Source organism: Halichoeres trimaculatus, unplaced genomic scaffold, assembly GCF_033239565.1.
Source record: "Halichoeres trimaculatus isolate MK-OKI-2021-1 unplaced genomic scaffold, fHalTri1.1 fHalTri1_scaffold_19, whole genome shotgun sequence".
NCBI lineage: Eukaryota > Metazoa > Chordata > Actinopteri > Labriformes > Labridae > Halichoeres > Halichoeres trimaculatus.
This window is the reverse complement of record NW_027437197.1, coordinates 9,908,060-9,930,536: the sequence shown is the minus strand read 5'-3', so window position 1 is coordinate 9,930,536 and position 22,477 is coordinate 9,908,060. Positions and strand designations below refer to the sequence as shown.

The 22,477-nt window shown below is 39.1% G+C and overlaps 2 protein-coding genes across 3 annotated transcripts in view; one reads left to right on the top strand and one right to left on the bottom strand.

The window, feature by feature from the left end:
• The window catches only part of slc4a3 (solute carrier family 4 member 3), a 45,668-nt gene extending 31,228 nt beyond the window's left edge, over window positions 1-14,440 (top strand). Inside the window, exons 7-20 of one of the 2 annotated variants that reach the window (XM_074695103.1) lie at window positions 2,233-2,419; window positions 3,181-3,286; window positions 3,649-3,833; window positions 4,044-4,263; window positions 4,412-4,627; window positions 4,728-4,876; window positions 4,972-5,166; window positions 5,253-5,444; window positions 5,950-6,039; window positions 6,138-6,304; window positions 6,383-6,636; window positions 7,821-7,990; window positions 9,730-9,903; window positions 10,630-14,440. In XM_074695103.1, the coding sequence (XP_074551204.1) occupies window positions 2,233-2,419; window positions 3,181-3,286; window positions 3,649-3,833; window positions 4,044-4,263; window positions 4,412-4,627; window positions 4,728-4,876; window positions 4,972-5,166; window positions 5,253-5,444; window positions 5,950-6,039; window positions 6,138-6,304; window positions 6,383-6,636; window positions 7,821-7,990; window positions 9,730-9,903; window positions 10,630-10,707 (2,383 nt within the window). In that variant the 3' untranslated portion in view covers window positions 10,708-14,440. The remainder of the gene's footprint in view (window positions 1-2,232; window positions 2,420-3,180; window positions 3,287-3,648; window positions 3,834-4,043; window positions 4,264-4,411; window positions 4,628-4,727; window positions 4,877-4,971; window positions 5,167-5,252; window positions 5,445-5,949; window positions 6,040-6,137; window positions 6,305-6,382; window positions 6,637-7,820; window positions 7,991-9,729; window positions 9,904-10,629) is intronic. The other variant, XM_074695102.1, reaches the window with a different exon arrangement.
• A 1,911-nt stretch (window positions 14,441-16,351) lies between these two features.
• On the bottom strand, window positions 16,352-21,381 carry LOC141808480 (receptor activity-modifying protein 1). Its single transcript, XM_074695104.1, has 4 exons — window positions 21,152-21,381; window positions 20,200-20,249; window positions 18,930-19,068; window positions 16,352-17,294 (listed from the first exon to the last, which is right to left on the bottom strand). The coding sequence occupies exons 2-4, from the start codon at window positions 20,243-20,245 to the stop codon at window positions 17,036-17,038; spliced, it is 444 nt and encodes a 147-aa protein (XP_074551205.1). The 5' UTR covers window positions 20,246-20,249; window positions 21,152-21,381; the 3' UTR covers window positions 16,352-17,035.
• Between the last annotated feature and the right edge of the window lie 1,096 nt (window positions 21,382-22,477).

Here is a 22,477-nt window from a genome sequence, read left to right as displayed (position 1 = left end):
AGTTGACTTACATAAATGCCAACACATTTGTGCAGTTGAGTGATAGATCTCAGCGTCTGTTGGATGGATTTCTCTGTCATGTTGTGCCAAGATGAGTCCTAAAGTTTTGGTATTTTTTTCTTCCAGCTCTGCCTTCAGCTTGAGGTTGTTGAAGTGATTTAAAATAAAATACTGTTTGTCCATTTCAATAACTGCCTGGGACAAGTGATTTTGAAAAAAAAATGATCCCATACCTTTAAGAATAATAATTCACCGTCATGTCTCTGTGCACAGCTCTCCCAATCCACCAGACCAAAGCCCTGTGACTGGCTCCCCCTCTGTTGATTCAGAATGGTACAGCCCAGGTTTTACCAGTAACAGTAATGTTGCATGAAAAAAGGATTTGGTGTGCCGACACTTTTAAAGATTTCTTTGTCTCTTAGGTCTTTGAAAACAAACATGTTCCTTAAACTGATGTGATGGATTTTGCAGTGTTACTAACGTGCATGGGATGGGTTTTGCATTCTCAGAATCACACAAGAGATGAGCTCAAAAGCAGAAGTTCTTAGCGGCAGGCCTCATGCATTAATACCAGTTTTTATAGCCTTTCCACATAAACTCCCAGCATGTCACTGACTGCTTCCACCGTGAAAAAAATAACACTCTCTCATCATCGGAATCATCACCAGTGTGAGATATCCGATTTACGACGTGGAAAGAAACACACTGAGGCGCTGCAAAAATTTAGCTCATCGCTTACTCAGAGCACTTTAAAGATCCTCTGGAAACGTCTTGAGCACAATTCATTTCAGAGTCACACCTCGTTCTTTTGTCCTGGGCGCTGTCTCGTCCAATTTGGGCGCCGTCTTATTGGACCATGTTGTCCTCATGTCTGAAGTGATGTCACCATTGGACTGAGCAGGAATGGTGCACTGTTAAAAAACTTGGCTGGTGTGACACATTGAATACTTCTCATAGAGAGGAAACATGCTTGCTCCTGAACTCACATGCACAAAGTACGGATAATAAGCCTAAACAGATTAGTCTCGGGCTGTTTTATTGCTGCTCTAATGCAAATATCACTTTAGGATAAATTACTGTTTCCACTCAGACTTTGTCTTAAGTGCTTTCTAATAAGCCTGCATTGAAAGATGGATTAGATTATGAAGGGTTTTGCTGATAGCTTTTCTTAATTTATGAGCTGCATTACAACTACATGAGGTAAAGCTATTTAACATGTTGAATGAACAGAACGTGGATTATGTGAAGAAGAAACACAGCTGTGCTGGACACTTCTACAGTCCTAATTATCCTGCAGGCAGTTTAATATAAATGCATTGTAAATATTTTCCATTTTACGGGTAGAAAATTAACGACTGGGGGGATGTTGAGTAGATATACACTCATGTTTGGGTGTCTTAAATTCCAACTTCTAGTTGCTAGATTTGCTTGGAAAGCCAAAAAAGCCACACAAAGGATTTTTACTGATGAGATGCTGATAGTGTCAAAACTAAAGTGAAAAATAACGTCCTTTTTTCCTGAAACTGACCGTTTGGTTTTGTTTGCGAAACGCAACTGAGTCTTTTTAACAGTGTGTGTTCAACAGTTAATGAAGCAGCAACACCTTACACCAGTAATAAGGTTAAGTAAAGGTTATGTTTTGAGCTATAAAAACAAGTAACCATGGAGTTTTGCACTGGACACAAACTCTGCTTTCCTTTTCCTCAGGGTGAGAAAAAGCTTCCTGGCCCAAAATTCCCTAAAGGCAAGCCTTGAGTCAACAAGTACTGGTCAATCACAGCACAGCTGAGTGGGATTAGAAGCATTATGTTCGACATCTTTGAAAATAAGCTGTTTTATCCTTAGAAAACACTTTGTCAGATGTGTGGTGTTTAGCTGTATTTGTCCACAATGACTTTAAAACTATCCATTTAGCAGCACATGTGGTTTTTTAATTGTTTGGAACAAAAAAGTGAATGTTTGGACAGCTATCGGATGTTTTAATATGAGAATTACACAGGATATGATATAATCAGGATAACATTGTAGCTCTTCAGCATCCTGCTTTTGTTTAGGAGAAGTAAACTTTCAGAAACTCCCATCAGCCCCAGCTTTATTTTGAGTCCTTGTCATCACGTTAGCAGGCTGTTGTTGGCATTAGCTCAGAGCACAGCTGTGTCCACAGAGGGCCTCACAGAGTTGCTATCATAGCTAAAGACTCATGCTTGTGTTCCATCTTTTCTTCTTTCAAAGCCATCCGAGTGATCTGAAGCATCGCTTTCATCGCCATCAGTCATCCAGCAGCATCGGTCACAACAGCTTCAATCAGAACCACGTCCAGGACACCAACCTGCCGCTGGTTACAGAGGAGCACGAGGAGCACCAGGATAACAAAGGACCTGTATACGACCCAAAACAGGACGTGTTTGTCAGCCTGTTTGTACGTTTCTGACATTTGTTTGACCTTAACTCTGCATCAGCCTGTGTTTTTCCTTTATTCTTTGGGTCCATTTTTAAAAGCTGTAAGCAAAGATCTGAGCGCAATGAGGCCTGGACGGTGATAAATTGTGACATAGTTGAAACAGCGCAGGCGGACAGAGCTGTAAATACGATTTGCCAAAGCCAGAGTAACTAGTTTTGACAGGACTCCACGAGGATAATTGAACTCAGCTATCTAAATGGACAGAGATAAAAGCAATCTTGAGGTGTCTCCTTCTAGTTTATGGTTTGAATTAAGTTCTAAGAATCAGCAGTTAGCAGAGATTTAAGCATGATTACACTAAAGCCCCGATGTGAGGCCTGTGGCTCTAGCATTGTTCTTTGAAACACCCTCCATGAGGTCAGAAGTCGTGTAGGTAGTTCTTGAAGTTGGAGAGAGTAAGCCTCCCTGTGCCACATGTGTTGAATTATGCTCTTAGTCAGCTTACAGGTGCTTCTAGTTAAAGCTTCTTGATGCATTAACTGTGAAATCTTAATGCTCCCCACAGCTTAAAATGTTGGCAAATTTAAAACAGCCTATTAAAATAATTCTTTTTAGACATAAAGAAGCAGTCACGCTCTTACTTGAAATGAACTGTTCCAGCCCATTAGATTATTATTGTTTGTACATACATTGTTTGCTCCCATGTTGTATATAATGGTGTCACTTCTTGTTGGATAGAACGATTATGAGGTTGAATTTACTTGTGTTCTCCCTCCCAGAAATCCCTCCACCCTCTGCCTCCTGAGAGCCATCCAGCTGCAGCCAGATCGATGAAACTGCTCGCCAAGATTCCCAAAGAGGCTGAAGCTGTCATTGTTTTAGTTGGTAAGCTCTGGTAGTTCTGACAAATTACATTAGTCAGAGGGATTATGTCTTTTGTTTGCTTCATTTTTAGAAATTGTCATGGGAAAAATCTGTTGGTGGTAAAGCCTCCTTCAGGCTGGGCTTTAAATAAAAAATAAGAAAATTATATGAGTCTGAATCCGAGGACACACTCAATGCTCATGGCTCTAAATTCACTGTTTGTTCTTATCAACTATTGTCTTCATTCAGCCTTATAGACAGTTTAGCTTATTGCAGAACCAATTCTGTTGAGATGTTTAGAAAAAACAAGTGTCTACAAAAAAAAAAAAAAAAAAAAGCTGACCTTCCATCAAAAAACAATAAAAACCTTTGACTCCCTTCAGGCTGTGTCGAGTTTCTGGAGCAGCCTGCCATGGCCTTCGTCAGGCTGAGTGAAGCCGTCCTTCTGGAGTCCGTCCTGGAAATCCCCGTCCCTGTTCGTTTTCTTTTTGTCCTGCTTGGTCCCAGTCAGTCCAACATGGACTATCATGAGATTGGACGCTCCTTCTCTACTTTAATGTCTGACAAGGTAGGTTTGGAGGTTAAAAGATGTGATGTGAAATTTTAGTTACCTAATTAAAGATCTGATTACATATATTGCATAAAAGACATACAATCAATTGGATTACTAACTTTAACACTGTGGAGGCTGGGGTGCCACTTTACCTCAGTTGGTAGATACAAAGGCTACTTATCGATGTTACCTTTTTGAGTAATGTTTGATTGTGTCCTGTTGTAGAGTTTCCATGAGGTGGCCTACTTTGCTGATGACAGACAAGACCTCCTGAATGGTATCAATGAGTTCCTGGACTGCAGCATCGTCATTCCACCTTCAGATGTTGAAGGAAAAGACCTCCTAAAGACCGTGGCTGATTTCCAGAAGCAGATGCTGCGCAAGAGGAAAGAAAGAGAACTCAAGAAGCAACAATCAATAGGGGGCATCGAGCTGAACAACAAAGGTAGTCCACAAAGTTCTATATGGGACACTTCTTTGAGGCAAATCAGATACCACAGAGTGCCAAAGGTTTAAACTACTTCTGTCGTTTATATGATACCAGTTAACGTGGTGGTTTCATCATGTAATGAACCCTTTACCAAACTCTCCAGAGGTGAGTCCTGAAGAGGAAGAGGAAGGAGACCAGGAGGTGGACCCTTTAAAGCGCTCAGGGATCCCTTTCGGAGGCCTGATCCACGACATCCGCCGCCGCTATCCACAATACATCAGCGACCTCAAAGATTCCCTGGACATGCAGTGCGTTGCTGCGGTCATCTTCATCTATTTTGCTGCATTGTCCCCAACTATTACCTTCGGAGGCCTGCTGGGTAAACAGAAGCTACAGCACACAAGAGTATTACTTGTATACCATCATGTTTATTTAACTGTGCATGTGAAATGTGTTTTTTTTTCTGTTTGCACATTCAGGAGAGAAAACAGAAGGCATGATGGGAGTGACAGAGCTAATAGTGTCAACTGCTACTCTTGGGGTTATTTTCTCGCTGCTGGCTGGTCAGCCGCTCCTCATTATTGGCTTCTCAGGGCCTTTGTTGGTGTTTGAAGAAGCATATTACAAGGTATTCTTTCAAAAAATGTGTATGATTTAAATCAGCTGTTAAATAAGGCGCGCTATGTAAACCTTTTTGTCCTTATATCCGACTTTTTTACTCAGTTCTGTCAGGCCCACAACTTTGAGTACCTGACTGGTCGCGTGTGGATCGGTTTCTGGCTCATCTTCATCGTCCTGGTGATTGTAGCAGCAGAGGGAAGCTTTCTCGTCCGCTACATCTCGCCCTTCACCCAGGAGATTTTTGCTTTTCTCATCTCTCTTATCTTCATTTATGAGACGTTTTCAAAGCTCATCAAGGTGACAAGACACAAACACTACACTGAGCTTAATAAGAGACATCCAAAAACTACACCTCATTATTCTTCCTTTGATCTTGTACCTAGGTGTTTCGGGAACATCCACTCATGGCCATATATCCCACTGACGCCACCCCAGCCACCGGGCTCAGAGACTATGATGGCCCTGTATATAACCAGCCCAACACTGCTCTGCTGTCTCTGGTCCTCATGATGGGAACTTTCTTTATTGCTTTCTTCCTCAGGAAATTTCGAAACAGTCGGTTTTTAGGGGGAAAGGTAAACTGCTTTACTGAGTCTTGTTGAGTTGTTGGATTCAGAGAATAAGTTAAAAGCTTTGTGTGAGCATCTTACGGAGCATTGATGTCGACAAAGTCGTGGAAACATTATTCGTTCCTGTCCAAATTTCAATATATTAACAAAATTATCTTCAAACTCCCCAGGTTTTCTCTGAACCTACTTTGTTTAATGAGCCTGGTCAGATTAAAAAGTTGAATATCTATCTACAGATATCAGCTCTTAAAATCCCTCTTGTATATAAACAAAATAGCACAACAGTAAATACGCCTACATCTCAAAAAGCAAGTTCTGCTCTTTCCAAACGTCTCAACTCTGTGGATAAGAGTTCAGGAACTCTAAAAATCCATCGTAGTTCCAGAGAAATAGTGACTCAGCGCTCAGAACGAGGTGTTTCTTTTTGTTTTGCTCTTTCTGTGGTTTGAGCTGAACTCTGGTTCATTATTCTTCTTGACTTAGTCAAAGTTTGTTTTCTCTAAACCTCCAGGCTAGAAGAATCATTGGTGATTTTGGCATCCCAATCTCAATACTCCTGTCAGTGTTAGTGGATTATGCCATTACAGATACTTACACTCAGGTAGGTCAAAGGTCACTTCTTTTGGTTACGGTCACGCATTTAATTCAACACATCAGCCTCAAGTCTTATTTTCAAACACTATCTCTGTTTACTTAAAGAAACTGGACGTGCCGTCAGGCTTCTCCGTCACCTCTCCTGATAAGCGTGGTTGGTTCATCAGTCCTTTCGGTGACAAGCAGCCATTTCCCACCTGGATGATGGGAGCATCCATCGTACCTGCACTTCTAGTCTTTATCCTCATTTTCATGGAAACTCAGATAACTTCGTACGTACACTGGATCATCTGCTGTGATGCTGCAACACAGAGCTTTATTTCTAACTAACCTATCCAATTTCTACTCAGACTCATTGTCAGTAAGAAGGAGCGTCGGCTGGTCAAAGGCTCAGGCTTCCACCTGGATCTTCTTCTCATCGTCATCCTCGGTGCCATCTGTCCTCTCTTTGGTCTGCCATGGCTCACCGCAGCCACTGTGCGCTCCGTCACTCACGTCAATGCCCTCACCGTGATGAGTAAAGCAACGGCACCTGGAGAGAAGCCCATGATCCAAGAAGTGAAAGAGCAGAGGCTGACTGGGCTCCTGGTGGCTGTTCTTGTTGGTAAGATAACAGGGAATGATGGGAGTTTTGGGGATGAAGAATTAGCAACTGTTCTTACACATTAGCTGCAAGTATTAGTGGGGGTGGAAGAAAAATTGAAAATTGTTATATCTGGATTTTTTGTTTGACAATATCAAAATCAAGATTTTTGTCAATTATTTTTTTTTCTTTTTCAAATTTAAATTCTTCTTTTCAGGCTTTGTTTATAAACTGGATTGGAAAAAAGTTACCACTTTTCTCCAGCAGAGGGTGATTTGTTTCTCTCTGACTCACATGATGTGCATTTTATGGGAAAATATGGCTCCTGATATAGTCTGTAGACATTATCATAATCACTGAACTTTTTCATCACAATTTAAATCACATCAGCACCCCAAAAACCTTAATAGCATTGTATCACGAGAATTGTCCCAGCCCTAAATGTTAGCATGGTTCCCAAAATGGAAGTGATGGCTGACTGATCCTGAGTTTGAAGCTTCAAACATGCAAACACAATATCTGGTAGTTTAGAAAATGTATGGCAGCCCTCATAATCTCAGTCTAAAGCCTTCATTATGTCTAAGGCTCAACACTTGGTTTCAAAACAAAATCAAGTTTGGAAGGTACAGATTTGTGCCTCTGCAGCTCCTCCATATCTTGGCATCCATGAAGCATGGATTTACTACTGCTAAGATCTTTAAAAAAAGGTTTTGGATGCTGTTTACAAATTCTGATCTAACTGACCCTCACTGTAACCCATCAACAGATATTTTTCCACATAAAAATAGCTGAACTTAAACAGTATATCTGACATTTCAACATGTTTTTTCCTCCACTGGCTGGCCCTGTGTTTCCAGCAGAATATCTTGTTTCAATTAAGGTGGTTCCCAAAGTCGTCTTAAGTGTAGTTTAATCCAGTATGGGTACACAACCATTATGACTCATCGTGATTGTTGAGCTTTTATTTGATTGAAATACTGTTCAGATCAGGAATAAGGCCGTTTGGATTAGCTCAAGTAGTGTTTTAACTAAGTCAGCTGAACAGTGGATATGTTTCAAATAAACAGTAATTACAGCCTGTTTATCACGAGGCCTGCTCCCATGTTGAAAGAATAATGCCCTCCACAGTTGTATATTTTTCTGAAGCATCTGAAAAATACCTGATTTAATCAAAACCTTTTCTTTAACCACCTTCTTCCTTTCAGGTATGTCCATAGTGATGACAGACATGCTCCGCCTCATCCCTCTGGCTGTGCTCTTTGGTATCTTCCTATACATGGGGGTCACCTCTCTGACTGGCATCCAACTGTACGAACGCATCACACTTATGGTCACGCCCGCCAAACATCACCCTGACCACATCTACGTCACTAAGGTAACACAATAAGCAACAAGAATGTTTACATGCCCTCGTCTTCTGTTATTAGTGGTGAGATGGAAAAGCCAAACCCAGCTGAGTGGTGACTGCAGCAAAGTTCAGGCAGCCATTGGTTTGCACTGTTGGTTTTTAGCTTGGTTTGGTAGGATTATCTGATTATTTAGATTCCTTTTCACGTGCTACATGATAATTGCACTGGCTTTGATTACTGTGAAAAGAGTCAGCTCTGTTACATCAAGCAAATGTTAATCCTTTACCACCAAAGAGCAGAGATTCCGAGCACAAAAGGCCCATGGAGGGAGGTAGCTCTTCCTTAAAAAAGAGTTATCTCAAAGGTTTAAGATGTATACAGTTTGGTTTCTATCTGGTTGTCAGTGTTTAAAGAATTTGATGTCCTCTTGTACATATAGTACACACACAAAAGAGAATAATCACTGCTGCCTGCTTTTAACACAGGTCAGTAAGTTTGGAGTTTCAAATTCAGATTTCTCCAGACTGCATCTTCTAAGTTTGTGTCAGCTCTGGCTGTAATTCATATTGGAAAGTAATAAAGTGGATAAAGTAGCAGCGGAGGCTAATATTTAAAGATAGGTGTGTGTAGCTTTTACAAGTGGTCTCCAAGTGCTGATGTAAACACTAAGATTTTGTATTTGTTCACATTGGCTCTTCAGAGATCTCTTCATAATAAGCTTCAAGTGTAAGTGATGAGAGGCTACACCCAGTCTCTTTGTTCAGCACAATAAAAGTCTTCTTTAAGTTTATCTAAAGTAAGAAAGATGATATGCTTTATCCAAACTTTGTGATTTTATTACAAAATTCCCTCTTTTGTTTTTGGTTAGACTGAAACAGCTCCGCCAAGAGACACTGTCTTTGGGAACATTTAGAGAGTATTTCATGTGAAAGAGATTCAACGTATTATCTTTCAGTAAACATATGAATACATTTTTCCACTGCACAAGAACTAAAGATCATGTCTCCGATCCCTCCCATTGAAAGCTTGTTCAAAAGAGATCTTTGTGTTGTTTGTTATACTGACCATTAAAAAAACATCTTTCATTTGATGATAATATGTCCAAGGAATTTTATTGGAAAAACTCTGATGGATTGAAAACAAACTTTTCCTACATCACATTAAATGGCTTACAAAGAGTGTTAAAAGTTTCGAGATGAAGCCTTAAAAGTACATAAAAATATATATTGATTCACTTTTGATGAAACGCACTCATAAACATGTTAAATGTAAACATTTTACTTTTTCATTCAAAGGCAAAAAATTAGAGGATGACATGGACTTGCACCTCATGAATTACCATGTGTGAAGTTATCACAAAAACAAAACAAAAAATATCCTTTTGTGCATTTAATGGAGTGATTTCCAAAATAAAAAAAAAAAAACAAAAAACAAAAAAAAACAAATGAAAACAAAGTGTGCAATTTGTTTCCATGGAATTGTCTCATTATGTTTGATATGAAGCTCTTAGAACACAGCTAAAACAAAGGAAATTCTCTCTTGTACACATTTCCACACTTAGGTGGGAAATGGATTGTCCACTAGATGGAGCCAGAAACATGTAAGATTTTCTTTATGCCAAGGAAACTCCAGGATTCAATACAGTTTAGTGTTTCTTAACGTGTCTCTGAGTATCCCCATATACAACATGTCTGAGTGTGTTTTAAGTTAAAGAGATAATGTTTTATCTTCATAAATAAGTAAAGATAAAAATCCACTGTTTCAGGTGAAGACATGGCGCATGAACATGTTCACCATCGTGCAGCTGGGTTGCATTGTGGCTCTGTGGGTGGTGAAATCCACAGAGGCTTCGCTGGCGTTCCCCTTCGTCCTCATCATGACGGTGCCGCTGCGTCGCCTCATCCTCTCCCGCATCTTTGAGGAACGTGAGCTGCAGGCGGTAAGTTTGGTAGCAGACACTTTCCAGGAATGTTTGGACTTTTGCCACAGCAATAGCCTCTGGATCCTTATTTCACTGTAAATTTGACATTGGATGGATGTCGGCATGTTTATGAATCTGCTAACAATCCAGAAAGAAATCCTACAAATGATCTACAAATTATTTCCTCCCCTGTGATCATGGACAGTTTTCTCATCCAAATATTTTCATACGATATGCAAATATTTCTCTTTGCTCTGAGTTTTAACCAGAAAAAGTTTCACAGCCTATCCTGAGGCAGGGCTGCTTGTTTTCCTGGTCGGATCCCCCAAACCCATACATGTCATCACTGTGACATTAAAACCTCCCCTTTCCAAAATGTCAATTTATTCAAGATCAAGGATAAACAGCTTGGTTCTGACCTGACCACCATTCATTTCGTGTTCAGCCAAAGGTCTCGTGAACCCAAAGCACTGCAGAGCTGCCTTACTACTCTTTTTTCATACCTGAACTTCCTTGACCTTGCCTCTCCTATCAGGATGAAAATGTTGAATCATGTTTGGCAGCAGACTTATGAAGTGCAGTGACACTTTATCTACAATGTGATTCACTCAACCCACAGTACAAGAGACACCAGATCTTGTATTTCTCACCAACTAGAAGAAGCATCTTACAGTGTAGTATTTTTCTCTTTTAGCAAACCTCTGATATAAAATCCTAAAGTTATCTTGTTGTTCTTTTTAACAGCTGGATTGTGATGAGGATTCTCCAAACTTTGACGAAGATGGACGAGATGAGTACAACGAGATCCACATGCTTGTTTAAGTTCAAAATTGGACTCATTCAAAACCGAACTTCCTCCTCCATCCTACAGCTCTACAGCTTTGAAATCTCAGCATTTCTCTGCAGAGCGGGAGGAAATGATGAAGTGATGATCACTTTTTACCCTTGTTAAGTCCAGGTTTTTTTAAAGCGCTCACCTGATGTTTGATCTCTGTGTATCAGAGGCCATAAAAAAAACAACCCTGAGCACCTTCCTGAGGTGGACGATGCAAGTACAGCAGAAAAAGCTTAACTTATATATTTTACCATCCTTTTTTCCTAAATATCCCTTTAATTACTCTGCAGGTTGTGGGCATAAGTGCAATGTTGTTGAGGACCTCCTTTATGACTACAGGAAGTAGAATAACTTAACCCTTGTTTTTGCCTGAAGGTGAGAGCTTGGGTTAGTCTGCACATATTTAAGCAGATTTTCAGCAAAAGTTATGATATTTTTTGGCAGACTGACCCTAAATCTCAAAGCCCTGAATTCTACTGCCTATGTAAGTTAGCTGCCCGATTTTCTTTGAACCACTGCCATTGCCTATAGGTTGCAATGATGTGCAAACAAGGAGTTAAATTGTCCTTTTCCTTTTCTGTACAGACGTCTTGTAATGAGCACTTTGACTGGGCAAAACTTTACCTTTGTCGCTGCCAACCAAGCTCCCTGGCACAAATCCTCCTCCCTGAATGTAGTCTCCCCTCAAAGCCAAAACCTCACCAGAGACTGTGCAAGCCTCTTCATGGGGTGTTACTGTACTTTGTTAGGTGTTGAATGCCCAACATACCAGGACTCTTACCCTCCCATTGTTACCTTGGATGTATACTGTACGTAAATAGCTGACATGGTCTAAACCTTATTTTTCTACTTTGTTGTACCTATTTATTTCGTGACCTTTGGACTTCATACAAGATTCTTTGTGGTGTTTAGACTCCAAATACCTATAGATATACTAGTATAAAATAAAAAGAACATTGTGTAGATTGAGACATTGAAAACAGAAAATGTCATTATTCACCCTTTCTTTCATCTCTCTGCACTATTTCCATGGCGTGGTGCATTTTTCACACATGTCATAAATAATATAAAAACACACTTGAGTGAAAAAGCATAGAAACTAAGCAAACACACAAGCACTGAAAACACTTGGGAACAGTTGAGTGTTGGCAGGATGTATGAATGATGCATTGTACAGAACCACTGTGAGCTTGGAATTATAATGTACCATCTGTGTTCAGCCTTGTTTTGAAATGCCCAGAGATTTAGTTTTCACCTCCTATATTTTCGAGCCCACTATAGAATTCTAATTACCACTCAGCTGTGACACTTCAGCATATTCAGAAACACTACTTCTGCTGCACAAAAACACCAGTTGTCAGTTGTCTGCACAGAGGAAATACACATAATTTCACAGGAGGCCTGTGCTGTGTATGGTTTTGTGAAACACTAGTTGATTGGACTCTTAGACTAACACTCCACCATAGACTGTGGATAAAAAGTGGATAAAGCCTCTTGGTTCCAAAAGTAAAACAAACAAATAAAAAAGATATAAGTGCCTTAAACACGCAGTACTTTTGATAGCCAACAGGGGGCAACTCTGTGTCCGACTGCATCAGAGCAGATGATAAAAAGACCGTACTTCAGGTTTAATTTATCGCCGCACTAAAACATTAATGATCTTGATTAATAGGTTTAAATGTTACAAAAATCAAAACTTGATCTTAAGATCCTATTTAGATCAAATTTTATTAATATGACTTCAAAATCTAAAAAGTACAAGACTGCAACAGCCAAGGTGTAGACTTTGAGTCTTAACAGATGGGTGGGGTTAGGGATGGGTACCGAATTAGGTACTTCATAGGTACCGACTGAATTCTGTCAAAAGTGCAGCGAACCAATTCACATAAAATCAAAAGGTACCATGTTTTGGTACCTAAATGCATCCTTTTGACTGTTAGGGAGTGGAAGGGTAGGCAATTTTACATGCTGGACATGAACACAGCATTGCAAGGTTAAATATTGATAACACATAACACATAAACACAAAAAAGTACCGAAAATTGGTACCACTGAGTACCAGTACTGATTGCCAAGTACCAGGCTTTGGTATCGTATGGTTTCAAATGTGAAATGTACCTATCCCTAGGTGGGGCAGGGGGGATATGCAACAAAGTGATGTCAAAGAGGCTGTGTACACACCTTTTATACAGTATATGGTTGACACCTAGAGAAAAAAAGAAACACAAAGTTATTGAAAAGGCCTTAAAATACTCTGACAACTCTGATTTAAGGTGTTTTGTTTGTTTTGTTTTTTTGAATAAAGAGTTTTTAAAGTCTTTATTCATCTAATTTAGAGAGAACAGGATAGTTGATAAAGCAGGAAACAAAGCAAAAGTAGGAGTGTTGTGGCAAAGTTTTGAATTGAGACAAAATGAATCTGCAAAAATATTTCAAAAAAATGTTATTTTCCTTCTTAACTGTGTTTCTTTTTATAGTCTGGTTTCCACTGTATTGGCTTAAATGTGCAGGAAGTATATGTTGGAATCAGTAAGTACAGTGTTTAAGCTGAAACGTACTGTAAATAGATGTAAAATATGACAAAAAAAGCTCATAAATTCATATATATTTGTATTTATCTGATAAGTATGACTACTACTGCAGACAAACAATCACTTAAAAAAAGACACATTATGACATTAAAAATACATTCAAATCAAAGCATCCTCTCAATGATGAGCAGTGTAGCAGAGATTTTGTATTGAAACCACACAGATTAGTACATCTCATTTTACGTGACCATGCCCTACTAACGAGCCATGCAGGAATTCTGTCTCAGGGGAAACTGACCTTTGATCTGTAAATATTGCTTCCCAGCCTTTCAGTTTGTTGTCTCCTTTGTGTACATAAAGCGGTCAAGGCAATCCAACACTTGCGATGTAAAAATATATGGCTTACAGTTCAGGCTTTTGTGTTAGACAAAGGAGAAAAGGAGGTCAAGTTGAAGAGAATGATGTGTTTGCTCGAGTGCAGTCACATGGAATTCAAACTGTAAATTAAAACCTTTATTTTCCCTCCATTGTTGTCTGTAAGCCCACATTTGAAGCTATACTTTGATGTGAAGTGTGCATCTGCTAGGCTGTGTTTAATTCTGCAGCTCCTCAAGTTAATGAGTTACTGAATGTGCTTTTCATTAGCACAGGATAACAGTTTCATTTTAAAAAATAATCATTACTGGACGTTTTCAACCACACGATAATGTTTCAGGGTTTACAAAGACTTGAATGGCAAACTTTGGGCAATGATACGTAACACAGCTTCGTTGTACATGGTCAAACTGTGTTCTTGACATGAATGAATGTAAATGTCCAGTTGTGTGTATTTTCAGGCTCATGGTGTTGCTTGGCAGGTGAAGCTGAATCAACTTATGGAGCTCCATGAAGGACAAAAAGCCACTGAGTGATAGCTGAATGTTCATGCTTGAAGAACACAAGACAGATTGTGTTAGATGCTCAAAGTTGTAACCAAACTTTCTGATATACTGCTTTTGAGCCATCTCATCCCCCTAACAGATAACTTTAGGAAACCAAACAAAATGTACATCTAATTTTGTTTTATCTTTATTGTATTTATTTTGAGTAATGTCTCAGCGTGTCCCTACAGGATTGTCTGAAATGATTGTCTTTGTCATAGAGCTTTCTGCCCTTTTCAAATTAAATTATAGTCTGAAAAAAAAAACGATATTTAGTTGTATATATTTGTTTCTCTTCTGCAAAAACAAAAGCCAGGTCTACTGATTTGTCCACAAGAAACTCCAAAACCATCACAGACGTTAAGTTCCTCACGGGTACTTTGAGTATGTCTGTGAAATCTACTCTGGCTTTGACCAAAGATTTTCCAGTCTTAGTACTCTGTCTGGTATCTTACACCTGTTTTAGTTCACCTAGAGTGGTTTAAGGAGTTCAAAAGGTCAACATCCCTTACTGTCTGAGAGTAAAAGTCTGTCTGACTATCCAACACATCCACGTGCTCCTGTTATGTCAAGAACCGGTGTGTCTGACTGGGTATGTTTTGAGATCTTTAGGTATGAGCGAAGAACCAGCCAGTGAACATATCCTTAAACAAACTTCCTTTCCATGCTTACACAGGGGAAAACAGGGAATTGTGGGTGTTATTTTAGATAATAGAAGGTATGGTGCTGCCACTCTTTTCTGTCTAGCGGCTGGATCTTACACAGGCAAGTTGAAAGAGAAAAATAGTTTTCTGACCCTTGAAAGGTTTTGCCTTCTCAATGTTCAGACTTCTCTGCAATTCGTCACCTAATACCACCATGATGGCCGGGCAGACCACCCACTCAATTCCAACACTGTACTCTGTTGTTTTTTAACCTCCTCATCCTTTATTTTTTAAGAGGAGACGTCTGGTGATGATGGAGTACTACCACATGATATGCAGTAATAGCTTTAACAATTACACAACTATACAGAAGATATATTTTACTGAGTACTGTAACAGTTGGTGTACTGTTCAGAATGTGGCGGGTCTACCTCACCCAGCTAATTTAAAAAAGCTGAGGCTTCTATGATTTTTCTGTTTTACCTTCCATGATCTAAAAAGCCATTACAGAGGTGTCAAGTGAGGCAGGGACCTGTGGATGGGATTCAGACTGCAGAAAAGGCTGCCTCTGGTTCAGATATTTTTGTTTAAGTGAGCTGTTACCGCACACAACATTTGGTCGCTTCTCGTACAGTTTTCACATCTAAACAGCACAGAAGTTTCTCTCCTCTATTGTTAGGTTTGTTTTAAGCCTCTGGTTTGTGCACTTGTACGGCACTGCATTAAAAACATACATGACTGTAGTGGAAGTGACTGCGTAAGCCCAGAATCACTCCCTCAAACCACTGTCTGCTTTGTCACTGCATCCATGAATAAATGTTAAAACTACCAATTAAAAAGGAAACTATATCAACAGCCAATTTAAGATGAACTGAGGAGAAGTAGAATATTGTCCTGTAGTCTGACAAATCGGTGTTACATTAGTTATGTTATTTTCAAAATCATGGATGCCAGATTCTCTGCTCCAAAGAGGGGCTGGGAATCACCTGTCTGAATACATTCACAGTTCAAAAGTCAGCATCCTTGTCAGCTCTGTAGTCAAAGATGAAGAGGCCTAACTGGCCTGCCTGAAGCCCTGACTTGCCACCCATTGAAAACATTTGGTGCAATATGAAATGTGTCAGAAAACAAGACACTAAGCAGCACAAGTGGAGACATTTAGTCCAAACAGTCCAAAAACAAAGAGCTGGGTTTAAAACAAAAGACTATTTTCAACTTTGTAGAAGTCATTAAAGATGTGTGTTGTGCAAATAAACAGTACATTGAACCCATATGAGCAACCTCTCACTACCTCTGAAGGTGAAATTACGAGTTGGCACAGAGAGCTGGAGTTACAGATCATATATTTTATCAGCTGTATTCACTAATCCGACACGTCTGTGCTGTTTACCTTGATGAACTCAGACAGTGGTAAAACAGGTACCTCAAAGAAACAGAAATGGAACAAAGAAGACCCCAAATTGAGGAAAATGTTTGACTTTATTTAAAGTCCCATTACCAACTTAATCTACATACAGGAATAGCTCAATTAGCGTAACATAGAACTTTAGATTTGGGTGTTGATTCTCAGAAGTGTTGGAAGTGCTTCATTCACCCATATCATACGGGATATAGTTTTCAAACTGAAAACACAGCGTAATGCACATCTCCATGTGATCTGCTTTAAACTTCATTGATGTGTGATGAACTAAGGTTAAAATGATAGTAGTATATTCATAGTCTTGACACAAACTGACACGATGGTCACACATGCACACATGGCACGTCCATCTTGTGCTTTATTTATTTATTTTTTGTCTGAAATAAAAATCTATTGTACATTTTAAGCACAAGACAAAGCTTTTTTTTTTTTTTTTTTTTTTCCATCATCTCTCATCAAGTGTCAGTACAAAAGAGATTTAGGCATCACTAACTGCTGGAGTGAGGCTGGTGTGAAACAGTGCAGTAAATCATTAACAGAGTTTTGTTTTCCTTTACGTTCTGTAGGTGCAAGTTGGGTGGGCTTCAGCATATATGACAAAATAATGAGTTCCAGAAAGCACAGTGATGTATTTACACAGTCAAGTATGGATTTATATGCGCAGAAAGTTTCACGTAGCGAATGCATACTGATTTACTTATACAACACGTAATTCTTTAAGTAGGAATAAACTAATTCAGGTTTTTCAGACTGGAACATCCCAGGCTGGGAACTCTACAGTCGTGTGACAACACAGCAACTCACAGCCCCGTGGTGCTGGGCATCTCTTTGTCGTAGGTGGTGAGATGAACACACAGAATCGGCATGAGGAGTGTGGCAATGATGACGGGTGCTATTAACATAATGAGAGTGAAGAGTGGGGGGTCTTGTATTTGTCCACATTGATGAAAGTATGTTTGATGGACCTCCAAGAAGATGTTGTCAACCAAAAATCCATGACCAGTACACCAAGATTCCTTGGCCCAGTCGTCCACACAGGTCTTTAGTTGGTTATAGATGCTGTGGAGGAAGAGAGCAAGATAAAGGACAGATGTTAAGACTAGCTAGGAGTACCTAAAATATATGCATTTGTATTCCACTCTAATTTCTTCTTTTGTTTTATCAACATCTATCTACTGTTCCACTGTTTTTAAGGTGGGTGGCACAATGCTGGGTGTTTTGGTTGCTTTCAGCAGGTCTTTTTTTTGGTAAGGCACGAGTCGGAAAGTGGCAAGAGTTGATTAAAAAGTGCACCAATCTTCTCTTTTGAAGGTATGTCTTCATGTGATTGTGCTTAACTATTTGGGGATCACATAAAATGTGCCAAAAACATCTAGCCTTGGCGTCTCCAAGCCTTTTATTAACGGAGAAATCACCCACTGATGTTGTGGAGAAGGCTTAAATTTCACTGTTAAGTTTTGATATGTCACGTCCTCTGGGTGGAGAAGCAACCAAAGCTTCACTAAAGCAGCATAAATCACATGAGCAGTTGTCACTACAAGGTTTTGGTGTGGAAAACATCCACCGAGAGCCAGTGAGTCTGACAGCAAGAGGCCTGATCAACACGCTGTACTAGCAGTGATGATGGACACTCAATCATAATACACCATTTCATTTGTCAGGTAGCTCAGCCTCAAACCATATAAACCATTTAAAGTAAAATATGGATTACTACAGCCATAATTAGTAACTACTGCACTCTACTGTAGGCAGCAAAGCAAGAGGGAAAAGTCTCCTCTTACATCTGCTGTCTGGAAATTTAAGCTCAGGAGCAACACTGTAGTGTTTTTATCATCACGAGTTGAGTAATTAGCCTTAAATGTAGCCAGGAAACATGAAAGTAACTGACTTTCCCATGACGACAGGTCATATATCTTCCCTAAAAAAAACCCAATAAAAGTACGTAATGCAACTATATCCAGCCTCATTCATGTGATTTATGTCCCTGGGCTCTACAACATGGTGCTCTGGGAATACTTGTCTGTTTATCTCAAACAACTTATCTTAAAAATGGAGATGTCCAAATCAAGTTTTTCAACCCAGATGGACCAAATGTATTTTTTTAGGAGGGTCAAAATGAAATATTTACAAAAGTTTTGGAAATTTCTGAACAGGCTGTTTTGGCTGCAACAGCTACAGCCTAATCGATTGTTGATACATTGGTTTCATCAGAGGCACTCCTGTGATTGTAGCTGTAATTTTGCATTGTGTAATTTGTTATTTTTCATTGAGAACACAGCAGTTATTTTTGTATTGCTGCGATGACTAGTTTGCAGTCACGTGTTTCAGTGGATAACACCGCTTGTGCCAACAGAGTCCGGTGGGGTTGTGAGGTTAAAGCTGTACCGGGTCAAAACCAATTTGTTGGTGTGTCCATGTGGGAATAAAACACTACAAAACCATTAAGGTTTGCTTGAGGGGAAAAACAAGCTCTCTAAATGGACATAAATTGAATGAGAGCATCTGACAGAACTAACATAATGCAGTCATTAAAGCCCGCTGGCATCTGCAGGCTGACGGGATCTACTGCAGCATTTCCTACTTTTTTAGTCCTTTATAACCCAAACAAATATAGAATATGTGTGAAATCTGCTAATGTATCTAAACCTGAAGGGTTAAAAAAAAAAAGAAAAAGAAAAAAAGTGGGAAAGTTACCCTTTGACGTCAGGCCATGGGCAGCTATCCCTGTTATCTCTCGCCTCCATGCTCCTGTTGAACTCTGACAGGCAGTTTGCCACATTACTATCAAACATGTGCTCATTACATGGCAGGATGAGTAATTTTGCAGCTACTACTGGAGGAAACAGAAAATGTTAACTTTAGAAACACATTGTTACAAGCAAAGACACTCATACTTTTGAGACAGCTTTTTTATTGCTCATAAAAGGGAGATTAAAGCTCCTGGGAGACACTTTCAGACATGAGTTAAATTTTAAGCTGAATCACCCATCCCATGTCCGGATGCTACGCAGCCAAAAACTGAAACCTTATCAAGTATTTTTGTTGTATTTTTAGTAGAAAATGTCTTTAGGTTTAATATAAGCCACTTTCATCTGAAGAATGTCCTGTTTTAACTTATTTAAAAACAAAAATGAGGTCTGAAACGCTTGTATACAGTTAAAAAATCTGCCAGTGGAACAAGAGAAAAGTTAGTTGTATTAAGAGGTAATTCTAGTTTTGAGCAAATTGCAGATTTTTTTTTTTACTTGTTACAAGCAATACAGACCTCATTTTTGTCTTTAAATAACTTGAAGCAAGACATTTTTCTGGACTGGTTAAGTGAATGTTAACCTTGTAAAAATGTGATGTCAGCAGACTTCCGTAGGTGTCAGCGTTCCTTTGATTCTTAAGTTAACTTTTAAAAAAATGGCAGCTGTCGTCAAACGCCATTATCACAGCTGTTTCTCATGTTCCTTTAGCTGTTCGTCTATTGTTTCTCAGCAGCAGCGCACATAAGCTACGTCATACCATGGCTTGATGTGGATTAGTCTGTGGTGAGTGTGTCAATCAGAACAGTCGTCCAATCACCAGCTCCTGTTTTTTTTTTTTTTTGAAGGTCCCGCCTCTGAAAACAAATCCGAAGAGCTGCTACCCAGATGGACTAGTGAAATATATGTGTTGCGGATATATGAAACTGTCCATCTGGTGTGTCAGGTTAGGTGAATGTGGCTAATATTGCGTATTGCAAGACAAGTTTTTACTTAAAATAAGACAAAAACACTTGATAAGAGTTTGTTTTTTTGCAGTGTAACGCCATACCCACTCACACCCACACTGTATGTCAACCCCCGCTCCCTCTTCTTAGTTCCTTAATCTACACAGAATCCCTTAAAACGATTTTAAAATACATAAATAACTTTCTTTTTAATCATATAAAGTAATCAATATTGACCGACCTTCTGTATCCTCCAGTACTGTTACATACCTGTCCAAATGAAGGGAAGGACCATAAAGTATGCAGTCAGCACCATCTAACTGAAAAATTAAGCACATAAAGTATGTGTATATGAACTTGTGTAGTATGTGTTTTTTTGCTCAGTGTTGTATCAGCTGTTAAACTCTAAAAAAAAGACTCCAAACTCACTCTTCTAGATATATACACAACAAAAATTAGGTATATGGATATTAAGTCTATGCCAGAATCAGTGTCAGAATCAACAAAACCCAGTTTACCAAATGTTTGTTTTCACTTTTTTTGGTATCAGTCATAAAGACAGACTTTCCCCTCCTTAAAAAAAAAAAAAAAAAAAAAAAAAAAAAAAAAGTGTCTAAATTACATGACAGTCATGTTTATCAGTTTTTGCTACATAATGTAATGAACATGCAGACCAACAGACAACAAAAGGACATACAGACTGAGCAGACTTTACTCACTGATGTGTACTGATGGTCTAAACATTACTCAAACTCTGCCCTCATGCAAAATCTGAACATTTGAACACCTGCTTCATATTTTGAAAAGAAAGAGACATAAAGCTCTGTGCAAAACAGAAGTGATGGCCATCTGTGTTCTGGACATTCCCTTAAATTAATGAATTTATCTCGTGGGAGACTCTGGAAACAGATGTTACCAGGGGAAGCAGCCAGAGGAGGATTCTTTCTGGTAACACAAATATTATGTCTGTTGTGTTAGAAATAAACACTGGAGTGTATACTGTAAATTCTGTGCACTCTAAAACTGACAATGGATCCATATGGTAAAAGTGGACAGATATAATCATAAACACAAGATGGGTTTTATCTTTTTGAAATATACACATTTTACTTTTACAAAAAAGGAACACTTACAGTTATTCAATAAGCACATATATGTGGCATGTTTCAACAGTTTAAAGCTAAAATGATAAGCAAAGAGAAAACTCTCTGTAAGCACATACCCCAGCCTTTGCGCTGCTGTTTGAAGAATTATTATTTCCTTTTGGATCCCTGGCAAACGCCTCAGAACAGAGCTTTTGCTGAAGATGCTCCTAATGGACAATCAACCGATTGACGGAAGCACAACTGGTTGCAAAAAGCTTCTGTGTGGTTGCTTATCAGTGCAACTCAGAGCTAATTGGATTGTGCAACAAAAATGGACAGGCTGCTTCCTTTCCCAGGCTAAGGAGAGCTGTTCCCATGCTACCCAGAGACTCTCCATGTTCCACACTCACACAACCACAACCCTCCAGAGACATGCAAACCAAAGAAGGACATGGTATCGAAAGTCTCCAGAGCTGAATCTCACATAAAGATTCCTTTTTAAATATAAAGTGATGGATATAACAGCATGGATATATACTGTGACTGGCATTTTTAGCTTTTTAACAATTAGAAAAAAAAACAAGGTTTGCTTTATTTATTGGATTTTATTAAGTTTATTTAGCCAACTTAACCTAATCAAATCTATTCATCATAGTCAAAGGGGTCATAGGTGGACTTCATTTTGTTTACACTTAGAAATAGGAAACAAACAGCAAAAATTACCCGAGTAGTTTGACAGACTTTGACTCCAGAGGTTTGAAAACCTACAAACACAGTCATAACTTCACAACCAGAGGCGATTTCTGGTATGTGAGAAGGCTCCTGGAGGAAACACAGAGTAACCTGAGTGTTCCTGTCCACTTCAAGTATATTCACAGCTGCTTATGTATGCAGATAGAAAACAAGACTGATGGGTGGGCACATTGTTGCTGTTTGGTGGGATACCTAGTGCCCACCTTAGCTTATTCCCATTGCTTCATTTTGATTCAACTGTATGTTTGGTTTTCAATATTGTGACCGCCATTGTTGGGCTTCAAAACTCTGCATCGGAAACAAGTGGGTGACATCACTGAGGCCTCGTAAATGTTGATACCATAGACTGTAAAAAGAAATGGATGTCATCTTGCACAGCTTGATGTTAGGTTGCGACAAAAACTGCTCCCCTTGGTGGCTGGCTGCGGTATAGGTCAAAAAATCCGTCTCTCCAGTCATTCCAGATGAGTTGTGGTCAAACTATACAAATTTAATACGCCTCGTAGAAATGTTTTTAACATCTGATTGTTTTGGTGATTTGAAGATACCATTGGCTGCCTTGTATTCAAGTCCTTTTTTTAAAAAAAGTTTCGTTTTCATTAGTTATAAGAGTTTAAAAACAAGGTTTCACAATGATTGATAGCTGCTGTAGGAAGAAGAGCGAAGAAGAGATGGAACTCTCAAAAGAAAAAAAATATATATATGTTTTT

What these genes read in the sequence shown, in the direction of transcription:
- LOC141808480 (XM_074695104.1), bottom strand. Translation starts at nt 20,245, where the DNA reads ATGGTGCTGACTGCATACTTTATGGTCCTTCCCTTCATTTGGACAG. An exon ending in CCTTCCCTTCATTTGGACAG is followed by an intron (nt 19,069 to 20,199) that starts GTATGTAACAGT and finishes TGTTTCCTCCAG; the next exon opens with TAGTAGCTGCAAAATTACTC. An exon ending in CCATGGCCTGACGTCAAAGG is followed by an intron (nt 17,295 to 18,929) that starts GTAACTTTCCCA and finishes CTTCCTCCACAG; the next exon opens with CATCTATAACCAACTAAAGA.